Consider the following 13311-nt stretch of genomic DNA (forward strand, 5'->3'; position numbering starts at 1 on the left):
TTCTGGAGGCCAACCAGGAGTCCCATTACAGGGAGTCAATGGCAGTCACCAGCTCTCCTGAGTCCACACTCCCTGACAACGTGTGTCACGGGGTCAGTATGCGAACAGGGCGGCATGGAAAGGCGTGTGCCACCGGCACATTGGCAAGGCCCTCCAGCCTCAAGCGCTCCAGAGGTCGCCCATCAGGGGATCAAAGGCCATAGGACACGGTAAGCAGCAGACTGCCTCCACCTCTTGATGAGCATCCTGCGGACATACCTAGGCGTAGCAGTAGAGCATAGAGGTCTAAGAAGATCGCCAATCACCGAGAGGGCAGTGGGGGTGGGAGCTGACACCATCGGGGGTTAGGGACATACGGGGTCACTATTATACTGGTACATTATTAAGCAGACGTTACACTCGAGACATGTGGAGCCTCTGTCCGCGCCCTCTCCCCTATTTTCCCTCTGCCCATCCCTGGCCCCAGCCCCCAAATGCCCTGCTACTGGTCCCCCGTCCCAGATGTAGCTGTGGTGTACACTCCCTGGGTAATGTGCACACACGTCGATGATCTTCATGTGGTGGTTGCACATGCGTTGGCTGTTCCGGGAGTGGAACATCTTCCTGTTGAAGGTTGCTCCCAGACCACTCGATGCATTTAAGGTGACATGCATGCTATCTATTACCACCTGGACCTGGGGCATACCAGCAATGGTGGAGAATCCTTTTGCCTGGGCATCCTGTTGGGCTTGGTCCAGGTCAAGTTTATATAGTTAGCTGCCCAGGCAAACAGGGCATCCATGACTTTGCAGAGGCATTTGTGGGCTGTTGGTTTTGGATATGCCACACAAGTCCCCGCACAAGAGCCGTGGAATGATCCCGAAGGATAAAGGTTCAGGGCTGTGGTGACCTTGATGGCTACCGGGAGCGGGTATCCTCTGCCTCCACGAGGACATGGAACAGGTCCAACACTGTCGCCTTGTTGAGGCAGAGCCTCGTGAGACATATTCAGTCCGTCACCTGTTAAAAGACCAGCGACGCCTGTGGACCTTGGGCCGTCGCCGGCCTCCCCCTTTGGGGCCCTCCCTGGCCAGATGGATGGCCAAGTCCTCAGGATGTGGGGCGGGGCCCTGTATATAGGTTGCCACCTTGAGCCCCTGTTGGCGCTGCTACCATCTTCTCCGGCATCTAGCTGTCTGGCCTGCCAGCAGCACCACGATGGCAGCCTCCGTGGGGTGCACAATATATTTCATAATGTGGTATCTGTAAGGAATTGGAGAGGGTGAGGGACTGACAATCAGCTATGCCTTTCACCCCGCCTCCCTGGTCCTCCAAACCTTCCCCACCCTCCAAACCCCTGCCATCCCTTGTGGTGCCAACACTCCCTCCACATGCACCTCCAGCCACTTAGGGTCCCCAAGGCACCGGACCCCTGACCCTGGACTCCAGACCCCAGATACCTGCTGGGAATGTTAAGTAATGGGTTAAGAGACATTCCAATTAGTTGTCTCATTTATGTTAAGTATCCAATAATTGACACTGATATGTAAAGGGACTTCAGGTGGCCTTTCTGTGAGGTGATGTGATCTTAGAGTTTTGTGCAGAGTCTGTTAAAGTGAAATAAAGGTGTTGGTGAAAAGGTGCAGAACCTTTGACTCTTTATCCAACAACAGCTAAACGTCTAACAGGGAACGTTACCTGGACCAGGCGCTGGTTCCTTCCACGGTCCACACATCTACCCTCTGGTCGCAGGAATTTCACCAGTGCTATGGCCCAGCTCCTGGGTGTTCGAATGTTGGCTGCTGCCTTTGTGGTGTTGCTGTCGCCGGGGTTCCGGCAGAGTGTCGAGGTTTCACGAGCTGATTGGAATGCTAGGCTTAATGACCACCTGATTTATGGCACGTGTTCCCATGGGAATCCACTTGGGTGTTCTGAAGTGCTCACATTGCTACAATTGCAAATTCCCCATGAGCAATAGCCTGCAGCCGTGTGGCCAGCGACCAGCACGGTCAGTGAGAATTAAAGTGACGATTACTGTCTTACCATGGACGGGACTCTGTCACTGGGGTGTTCGGTGCGATGGACAGGCAGTGGCTGGGGGCCACATAGAGAGTTGGGGGTAGATGCTTTTGTTGGGGCGGAAAGGTGTCTGGGGGGGTGGGGGTGGGTGGTGTCTGCGTCTACTCACTCGTGCTGCCTGGTGTAGGTCACTGACCTTTTTCCAGCACTGGAGGCCAGTCCTGGTCACACTCCCGATGCTCACAGCCGTCGCCACCTCATCCCAAGCAGCACTGGCTTCCCTATGGCTGACCCTCCAGGACACATGGGGGAACAGGACATCTCTCATGGCCTCCACTGTGTCTAGGAGCCTTCCCAGATCTGAATCCCTGAATCTTGCGGCTGGTCTCCTGGGAGCCATTGTTGCGAGTTAGCAGGAGTTGGCCGAGCGGGTGCTGCTTGACCTTCTTAGCAGGGGGCTGGTGAGGGCGGTGTAGGCGAATCAGCTGGTGAGCCTTCATTTGCGGTGAGAAGCCCATGAGGGCTTGTTAAGTGGATCAATTAACGTTGAATAGCGTTGCCGGCCTTCCTGGGCCGAGTGCGGTCAGCTCGTAGCAGTTCGCGCTCACTTGCACTTAGAAATCTTTCAAGAGAATTGCGACCAAAAACATTGACACCAGGGCAGAATTTGTGGATTTCTACAACAGCAAAACTGGTGCTGCAATCAGACCTATTCAACGACCATTAAAGGGCTAGCACCGGCGGCACGTGGAACACAATCGTTTCCAATGAGAAACAGTGCAGGATTTGGCTGGTTTGCAATTGACACTCAGGAGGCTGACAAGCTGCAGCCGCTTATACACACTGCACATCCCATACACACCATCTCAGCCAGTGACAGTGAGGGCAGAGGCGCCCCGTTTTATGGATACCGAGCTTGAGACACTGCTAGATGTCATGGAAGAGAGGTGGGCGGTCCTGTACCCCGGCATTGGAAGGAGGATGCTGGCTACCGCCGTTAGCCCTGCCTGTGTGTAGGTGGCAGAGGCTGTAAGTGCCATGAACAACACCATCTGGACAGCAGGTATGTATCACAGAGGGGGTCGCAGCAGGTTGGGGGGGGGGGGTGCGATGTGATGTCCGTGCCCCATGTCAGTCGACCCCCCTTAATTGGTGAACCTGGAGGCGATTAGAGTGTTCCGTGCGCATTGGACCTGGCGTACACGTTGTGTGGCCTTTTGTGCCTGCCTGGGCCCCTTGTCCTGTCTATCCTCACCCTCCCCTGCATCCTCCTCATTGGACAAGGCCTGCCGTTCATCCTCCTGCTTCAGCACGTCGTCCCCCTGCTGCGCAATGTTGTGGAGGACGCAGCAGGCTGTCAAGATGTGGGCGACACTTCAAGCGCCTTACTGGTGGAACCCTCCAAAGCGGTCCAGGCACCTAGATTGTAGATCATAGATCATAGAATTTACAGTGCAGAAGGAGGCCATTTGGCCCTTTGAGTCTGCACTGGCTCCTGGAAAGAGCACCCCAAAGCTCAAGCCTCCACCCTATCCCTGTAACCCCACCTAACCTTTTTGGATACGAATAGCAATTTAGCATGGCCAATCCACCTAACCGGCACATCTTTGGACTGTGGGAGGAAACCGGAGCACCCGGAGGAAACCCACGCAGACACGGGGAGAACGTGCAGACTCCGCACAGACATTGACCCAAGCCAGGAATTGAACCTTGGACCCTGGAACTGTGAAACAACTGTGCTAACCACTGTGCTACCATGCTGCCCAAGAATTCGGCACATCGTGTCTGCACCGGCCCCTGGAAAGAGCACCCTACTTAAGCCCACGCCTCTACCCGATCCACGTAACCCCACCTAACATTTTTTGGGCACTAAGAGCAATTGAGCATGGCCAATCCACCTAACCGGCACGTCTTTGGACTGTAGGAGGAAACTGGAGCACCCGGAGGAAACCCACACAGAAAGAGGGAGAACGTGCAGACTCCACACAGACAGTGAACCAAGTCGGAATCGAACCTGGGACCCTGGAGCTGTGAAGCAACCTCAATCACATCTTCAGGATTCCGACAAACTGCTTGATCACGATCCTGGTCGTTGCGTGGGCATTGTTGTAGTGGGTCTCTTCGTTGACCTGTGGCCTCCAGATAGGCATCATCAGCCATGACCACAGCAGATAAACCCTGTCATTGAGAAGCCAACCCCCCAGCTGGGGGTGTACCTCGAAGAAGCCAGCAACCGGCGAGTGGTGCCATGATGAAGGCTTTGTGCACACTCCCCGGGTATCGGGCACAGACGCGCATAATGTGCACCTCTTGGTACACGCCAGCTGCACATTCATGGAGTGGTACCCCTTTCGGTCTGTGTTGAACGGCCTGCTATCCACATTGCTCGTAGGGAACATGCATCCGTCGATCCCCCCCCTGGATCCGGGCCATCTCAATGATGGCAGCGAACCCTGCTGCCCTGGCACCCTGGTGGGTTCGGCCCACCTTGAAATGGATGTATTGTGCCGACTGGGCATGTAGGGCCTCCGTGATAGCTTGGATGCACCTGTGCACCTCGAACAGGTCCCCACTCGGCGCCTGGAAGGACCCTGTGGCATAAAGATTCAGGATGACCATCACCTTGATGGCCACTAGGAGCGGGTGTCCTCCCCCATTCCCCTGTGGTGCAAGGCGCAGCATGATCTGGCAGATATATCGCACTGTACCTCTGCTCAGCCGGAGTCTTTGACGGTACGCCCGGTCCAGCAGGTCCTCGAATGACAGGCCCTGCAAGGCCTCATGCGGCACCACCTTTGCAACCCTCCTCCTTCTCGGCCTGTTGTGCAGCCAGCTCTCCATCCTCACTGGCTGCCTCCTGTTCCTCTGAGATTGGTTCCACTGCTGCATTGTCCTCCTAGCATCATTACCTAGCATCCCAATCAGATCTTGATGTCTGGACACTGTGCTTGAACAATGCGGGAGGCAACACCACACATGCATCATCGGAACACCTAGGAGATGGGACAACTCTGAGGACACCTTCACTCATGGTGCCATGTCGTGCACAAGGCCACCCTAGCAGTGTTGGTCTCAGTGCCACTCATTGCCAGCGCCATTTCCTGCAGCCATAGCCTCTCAACAAGAGAAGAGCAAGACGAAAGGCTTGTCAAAGTGCCGAGCAGCATCAAAAAGTATGGTTGAAACTGAAGAAAGCCAAATGTCAGTTTGGTGTCGAACAAAAATCATATTCTTAGGAAACAAATTTTCTGCTAAAGGTATGCAACCTGACTAAGAAAACATCAAGGCGATTTTAAACATGCCATCCTACAGACAAAATAGGAGTCCTCAGGATGTTTAGCATGTGAAATTTTGCAGTAAGGTTTATTCCTCATCTTTCCGTAAAAACGTGGCTGAGGGAATCAATACTATGGATGGAGGTCTTGTGGTACAGTGGGTGGTGTCCCCATCTCTGAGTCAGAGGCCCCAGGTTCGAGTCCCACCCCAGGACTTGATGGCCAAGAAAGATGCTTTCATAATGTGGCTAACAAGTTGAGTACAATTACCTTCCAACATGCCAATAGCAGGCAGTAAGAACAGGACAGACTCCTGGTCAGCCATGCTTGATTTGGAATGTCCTCTCTTATGGTGATAGGACAGATCTGCGGTTGGATTTGGTGTTCCGGGAAGGGACTAGCAACCAGGCAGCATAGAGTTCCCAGCTCTAGCTGCTGATAGGGTCTGGAGAATTGCTGGGTCCGTGGCCGGGCATGCGCACGGCGGTGGCCTGCAGCGGCTCGCAGGCCCTGGACCACCCCACCATAGTGCTCCCAGCTCCGAATAATGCCCCCCCTGCCTGTGGATCGGCCCTCCCCCGACTGTGGCGGCACTGGACTGAGTCCGCAGCCGCCATGCTGAATTCCCAACGGGTGAGACCACACGTGTCCCATGCCATTGGGAACTCAGCCGGTTGGGGACGGAGGATCGCGGGGCGGGCCTCAGCCAACGTAAGGAGGGCGTGCGGCGTGCTCTCTGAGTACGCTGCTTTTCAGGGGGTGGAGCACCGTGAAAGTAGCGCTGCCCCCGATTTCGCCGTTATTGGGGATTCTCCACCCCGTCGCCAAACACGATTTTGGCATCGGGGATGTGAGAATCCAGCCCTTGGTCCAGGTAAAACTCACCATGGAATCCCCACTTGGTTGTGGGAAGAGAAACAGCAACATCATTACTGTGGATCGAGAGTCACATGAAGGCAAAGCCAGGTAAGGATGGCAGATTAGTGAACCAGATTGAGTTTTAGGACAATTGACAACAGTTGGTTACCATTAGCCTAACTTTTAATTCTAGATTTATTAATTACATTTAAATTACTCCTGCTTCTGCCATAGTGGGATTTGAATCCAGGTCCCCTGAGCATTACCTTAGGCCTCTGGACTACTGGCCTAGCAACATTACCACTATGCCATCACCTCCCAATTTGTTTTGGGGGTTGACTGCGGAACTCTTACACAAGTTTAACAACTTCATCTGGGCATTCACTTTCTTTCAGAATTTTTCTTCCATGGTCACTGACTGCTCCTTATACATGTTCAATTCACTGGTTGAAAACCTCAATCTGTTTCTTAGAATCTTCTTTTTCTGTTTTTAAAAGTCTGAATTTGCTTCTCCATACATGCAGCTCATCTTACATGTTCTTCAGACTGGATTGAAGTAGAAGAATCTCATTGCTCTTTCCATATGAAGTTCCAACATTTCATTAGTTTTAAATTGTTAATTCTGTATTCAACCTATTGTTCTGATTCATCAGTAATTCCTTTTTCTGTTCATGCTGTTCATGTTAGCTTGAAGCTCGTCATTGAATTTTCCTTTTGCTAATTTCTTTTACTGAACAAATATTTAAAAAAATTAACTTTTACTTCTTATGATTTTTTGCTTAATCCTGATGTATTCCTGTAATGTTAACGTTATCTTCTCAATGACACCCAGTTTTGGGTCCGGTTTGGCCCTTGCATGAGCTTGACCATCCTGTCACTGCTTTTCCTCTGTCCTTTGGACTTTGATGGGATCCTGCAAAATTCATGGGTCTGACTCAACAAACTAATCAATTCTGCAGGAAACCTTCAAACATCCCACTGGGCGGGATTCTCCCATAGGGCGGGGGTGGGGGGGTCCCGGCGGGACGGAGTGGCGTGAACCACTCCGGAGTCGGCCCGCCCCAAAGGTGCGTAATCCTCCGCACCTTCAGGGGCCAGGCCGGCGCCGGAGTGGTTTACGCCCCGCCGGTTGGCATGGAAGGCCATTGGCGCCATACCAGCCAGGGCCGAAGGGACTCCGCTGACTGGCGCGAGTCCGTGCATGCACGGGAGCGTCAGCGTCTGCTGACGTCATCCCTGCGCATGCGCAGGGGGGGGTTCACTCACGCGTCGGCCATCGTGGAGGCTGAAACGGCCGCGCGTAGGAAAAGAGTGCCCCCTCGGCACAGGCCCGCCCGTGGATCGGTGGGCCCCGATCGTGAGCCAGGCCACTGTGGGGGCACCCCCATCGCCCCGCCCCCTCCCCCCCCCCCCCCCCGGACCCCGGAGCCCACCTGCACCGCCAGGTCCCAACGGTAAGATGGACCTAGTCCATCTACGCCAGTGGGACTGGCAAAGAACCAGCGGGACTTCGACCCATCGCGGGTCGGAGAATCGCCGGGGGGTGGGGCCGCTGTGAGTGGCCGGCACAGTGCGATTCCCGCCCCCGCCAAATCTCCTGTGCCGGAGAATCCGGCGGACGGCGGGGGCAGGATTCACGCCGTCCCCCGGCGATTCTCCGACGCGGTGGGTGTTCGGAGAATCCTGGGTCAGGTTCCTCGGGCGGGATTCTCCCAACGGGCGATAAGTGCCGACGCTGGAGTAAAAACGGGAGTGTTTTATTCCGGCGCGGCGCCCATTCCTGGACCCCATTCTGTGGCCCACAGGGGGCTAGGCCGGTGCTGGAGCGGCCCTTGCCGCTCCAGGTGCCAATCCCGGCCTGAACCCGGCACCGCCCGGGTTCAAATGCACTTACCAGTGCTAAAGAAGTTGAGCTGGCGCCAACTAGGGCATGCGCAGTGACCTCCTTCCCCGCGCTGGCCCCAATGCCAAATGGGCTACTGGAGCCAGCGCAGAGGAAAGGAGGCCGGGTGGGGGGGGGGCAGAGAGGCTGGCCCGCTGATCGGTGGGCCCCGAACGCGGGCCAGGCCACTACGGAGGCCCCCCCCAACACCGAGACCCTTCAACGCCGAGGTCCTGCCGGCTCAGTGGATGTTAGAAAAGTGCCAGCTGGACTCGGCTTTCTGATGACGGCTGCTCGGCCCATCCGGGCCGGAGAATCGGCGCGCCGGCCCGTGCTGGAGAGTCGCCGCATACCCTGACCGGGCCGCGCCAACCACGCCGATTCTGTGGAGAATTGCGTCCCGGTGTCGGGGCTGCGTGGCGCGACTTGCGCAGCGCTGCGCCGATTCTCCAACCCGGCGGGGGTCAGAGAATTCCGCCCTTGGTTTTTTAAGCTCAGAAAATGGAATTGAAGGCTGCTGTTTTAAGAATATCTTTCATTCATTCAAACTCAGCTACCATGTTGCATAGTACTGACTTCAGACTCAGCTGCAGAGTTCTTCCAGCTGTGCTGTTTAAAAAACCTGTATGCTCTGTCTGGTTAGTGCCCTGATGATTTTTAAAAGGTAAGTTCAGCCTTTTAGTGAATTTTTCTTTCCCTTTTGTAATCTGACTAGGTCCCTTAACTTGGTGTTCACTCAGGACCTTCTTTTCATCTGCAGAGTGGATTATTCTCCTGTCTTTTAGCCTTTTTGCTTTCTTGAATTTTGCTTAGCCTTTTGTGATCTGGCCAGGTCCATCGACTCTGCCTCTGCGATCGACCAGGTCTGGCAATGGAACTTTCCTCGGTGATTTCCAGCTGTGTCTTTAATTTGGGGTTTTCTCACAGGTCAGACTGTAGTTTTTAGATATTTTCATGCTTTTGGGATCCATCTTTCACTGCCACCATATTGTAAAGGGTGTTTGGTGTCTGACAGAGGTCTGGAGGCTTGCATGGTTGAACATGAAGTGTTTAACCACAACTCCAAAGTACTGCCCTGTATGGGTGCTGTCTCCATGCTGGCTTCTGCTAAACTACTACTGTATGCAATCTAGATCATGCGACTCTCCATCATATTGTGGGTGGTATAGTTCTCCGTCCCATATTAAACTTTGCTTTGCCCAAACATGTTTACATTACGTTACTCTCATTTGTTCTCAACTCCAGATGTGTCATGTTCCATTTCTCCACTCGAGTAATTTATCCACACACACTGTCCCTGCCTCCTGCCTCTGCTCCCCTCTGCCCTACAGTCCAAGTTACATTGATCATGTATGAGATAGTTGTCAACCGCTTCCCTTTTAGAACTCTCTACTCCAGCCAAGAATTTATTTCTCCAAGTATCTGTCTCAATTTTTAAGCAATGTAACATATTTATTTGAGTTTTTCTACACCCAAGTTAAACTCTATAATTCCCAACACAGATTTCATTAATCATGACCCTGAGGAAACAAAGTTTTAAATTCCTGTTTATAGCATTTTCTTCAGTCTGAAATATTTAGTAGGAATGTTCAAAATATAATTATCAAATGCACTTACCACTGCTAAAGCGTCACTCCGTAGAATGACATTTGGATCTAACGCACCATAATAAGCCAGAATTGTCATAATGTAAAAGACAGTCACCATGGGCACCGAAATAAAAATGGCACGGGGCAGATTCCTGAAAAATAAGGAAAAGTAACAATGAAATCATTCAACAGAAAGATCGTTTTTAAAATATCAGTGTACACATAGTTTGAATAATCAGTTTTCTAGGCTCAAAACAACCCAAAATATTTAGTTCAAAACTTAACTGTTTACTTGTTTTGGTGAATGTGGTGATCTTATACATATACATTGTATTTTTGATCATCTATAAGTGGTGTTTAAAAGCAACCATTCTCACAGGATATTTTTTGTGATATGAGGGATATTTGTAAAATAGTACTTCAGTATAGCATTTCATATGAAGTATATATATATGCAGTACTCCATTAGCTGTATATTGATGGACAGCTTTGCTGAGTAAAACTACCATATAACATGAGCACTTTTAAAAAATTAATTCAAAGGATGTGGTCATCATTAGCCAGCATTTATTGCCCATCCCGAATTTCCCTTGAGAAGATGTTGGAATAACAGAGGCAATGTGGTTCTCCAGCCAGCAGAAAATAACCCCATCGTCAACATTACATTCTACCCATGGTGTGAGTTTGCCGGTTTCTTGGGCCCTGTTTATTTCTCCTTTTTTCTGCTTGCCTGTATCCAATTTCAAGTTCTGGCACATGCTAATGAGATTGGCAGAAAATTTATGGTTCTTCCGCCAGTGAGTTTGAAGGTGGGGGTCTTGTAAAATGAAGCACAGGGCCTGCCAGGCCACTTACACTCCTCCCCTAACCCATGGTACAGAGGTTGGGGGGGGGGGGGGCACCATGTGTCTATTGAGGCTCTTAAGTAATCAATTCATTGTCAATTAAGTGCTTCATTCTGCTCTGGCCGTTATTTCATCTGTGGAGAGGCCCACACTAAGCCCTACAACTTTAGCTGCACAGGCTGATGTCAGGCAAGGGGGATACTGCCTGTGGTAGTATGACTAGGGGTTTTACGGTACCTGGGAGTGTGAGCTGCCATTGGTGCAGAGGGTTCGCTGCCCATTGGCCCAAGTATCGTGTTCTCTGTATTCTCATTGGTCGAGAGGAAGGTAGCTCCGCCTATGAGGCGGCGTATAAGAACCCGTTGTCCCCAGCAGCCAGGCCATTTCTGTACTCCTGCTGCTGGGCTCACTTCTTGCTGATTAAAGCCTTTTGATTCGGACTACACCTACGTTTGTGTCCATTGATTGTGCATCACTGCCTTTGAGGGTCCCTTTGAGGGCTCATTGGTGGCACCCCTCAGTCTAAAAATAGCCTCCTTTAACCCTCTCTCCGGCCTCCCAAATGCCACCCGCTATCCTCTCATTTTTGTGCTGAGGCCTGCCAGCCAGGCCTCGCTGATACCTTGGACTAACCTTCAGTCTGCCTCTATATTGCTCTTCTTTTTGAGGACTGGCTGTAGTCCCAGCATTGGCCACTGTTTGAACCGGGGCCTCTGGGTCTACAGAGCTGCCGGTCATCCAGTCGGCTGGCAGTTGGCCACGGCAACACTTCCTCTCCAGATGGTCTGGAAACCAATTAATGCCCTGCAGAATAGATGGCTGCGGACAGTTGGTATCAGTGGGGATAAATTCCCCATGAACTCATTGGGTGGCAGGGCACAAAGCTTGCCATCTGAAAAATCCTGTCATAAGTGTAAATAGATATTGGCAAAATTACCACATAGATGTGTCTAATTTTGGGCCCATCATCCTGATTACACTAGCACAGGAAATTACACCAATGGTTACTCAGTAACATTGAAGAATAGGGGGTTGTGATTTATGCTGAATTGATGGGAAAGATTTGAACTCATTCAAAATCCATCCACCTGCAGAGTTAAAATTTGGCTAAATAGGTTCCATCATGATCTGCCATGTTCAGTTTTAGTCATACATTTACTTGAACTGATTGTTAATAAAATTACAATAATCAATGAATAGCAATTCAAAGACTATGCACAAGATTCTCCGGACTCGTTGCGCTCTCAGTCAAGCGTAACAAGGCAGGTGATTAGTGCTCCTTTTGGAAAACGTGAACCTGGCAGAAGGGCTGCAGTGGGGAGCCGAGGAGGTGAGTAACCATCTTTGCTCACCGGCAAAGAGCCTGAGGGCATTGGGGGTTTGCCACCCTAATGCTCGGTGGGGTGGGGGACCCTCAGCTGGGAGTGAGGGACCGTCCGCAGGCGTGGGCTGACATGGGAGGGTATGGGGGCAAACGGGGGAGCAATCAGTCGCGACACCACCATGCCAACCCCTGGATCATGTGTACCCATTCCGATGGTAACACTTGTCCCTGCCCATCTGCCGCAACCATCACTCACAACCCCCACTGACTGCTGAGGCCTCTGGCTGTGCGGCGAAAGGCTATTGCAAATAGGGAATTGGCAGTCAGGGTTGAGTGAGCACTTGACACAGACCAAGTGGATTCCCATGGGTGGGCGTGCCATGTAGCATGCGGGAGCCTTGCCCAGCATCCCAATCGCACCTTGATGCCTGGACATTGTGCTTGAAAACTGAAGGAGGCAACACAACACGCACAACATCTGAACACCCAGGGGATGGGACACAGCACCGGGGACATGTCCACGGCTGGAGGGCGGGTAAAAGCCGCAGAGAAGGAGGGGTGGTGGGGTGGGGAACGCGTAGAGAGATGGGCAAAGGGTCTGAGAGCCAGCCCGCATTACGGAAGAAAATGACAGAGGCATCATAATGGTTGTGCAAAAACGTGTTTAATGTCCTGTATAATACCCGACTACCAATGGGAGTACCCCACTCCCTCCCCTTGCCTTCAGTGTTCCTCAATGTGCCTGGTCTTCCTAGCTCTACCATTATGTCTAGCTGTTTCCCCAGGATACACATCAAAGGTGGAGGCAGCAAGCTGCTTACCTCATCCTGTGGCCTTCGATGCCCTTGGCGGGCTTTCTCTGGGGGCTCTTGAGGCCGGAGGACACTGGCTCACTAGTTGGCAGCACATGCACAGCCGTGCCACCTTGTCCTGTGGGCTGATCTCAAGACGCAGCCTCATCAGAGGGGTGGAACTCAGGGTAGCTGATGCCCACCGCCGCCACACCATGGGATCGGTCTGGCCTGGCACTCAGCGTCCCCTCTTCCCGATCAGTACCCTTCGGGAGCTGGTTTCCACCTTGGGACGGAGGGTAGCTGGTTCGAGCCCCGGCTGCCCCTGCATCATCTGATTCTGCCATCCCTGACGGTTTCCCATGGTCTGCACCATGGTGTTGACGCCCTCGGTGATGCTCCTCAGTGACTGGGACATGCTCTGCAGTGCCGGGGTTTCTCTTTGTCCAGGGGGCACTCAACATAGCCGCCAGCTATGTGTATGCCACATGGGTGGTGCCCCTGCACTCTGGGGTCTCCCTTTGTTTAGGGACCCTCCAAAGTGGCTGCTTGTGGCACCATCTTGGTTCCTCGGTCTGTTCCATGCCCGCTGAGGCCTGTGTTTGATTTGCTGCCAACTCTTTCCTGTCTTTCTGCCTCCTTTCTGTTCTGTGAGTTCCCCCCCTTCTCTGCCTCCCCCCCTCAATTCTGCCCCCTTTCTGTCCTGCCCCCCCCCCCCCTCCCCCCTCCCCCTTGGCCAGACGCTCCCT

At 52.6% G+C, this 13311-nt stretch overlaps 1 protein-coding gene across 1 annotated transcript in view; it reads right to left on the reverse strand.

Moving 5' to 3' along the window:
* LOC119971449 (Y+L amino acid transporter 2-like) overlaps window positions 1-13311 on the reverse strand; it is a 212264-nt gene that overhangs the window by 4660 nt on the left and 194293 nt on the right. The window contains exon 5 of the mRNA XM_038806988.1: window positions 9631-9754. Within this exon, the coding sequence (XP_038662916.1) occupies window positions 9631-9754 (124 nt within the window). The remainder of the gene's footprint in view (window positions 1-9630; window positions 9755-13311) is intronic.

The sequence above is a fragment of the Scyliorhinus canicula genome, chromosome 9 (genome assembly GCF_902713615.1).
Source record: "Scyliorhinus canicula chromosome 9, sScyCan1.1, whole genome shotgun sequence".
Classification (NCBI taxonomy): Eukaryota; Metazoa; Chordata; class Chondrichthyes; order Carcharhiniformes; family Scyliorhinidae; genus Scyliorhinus; species Scyliorhinus canicula.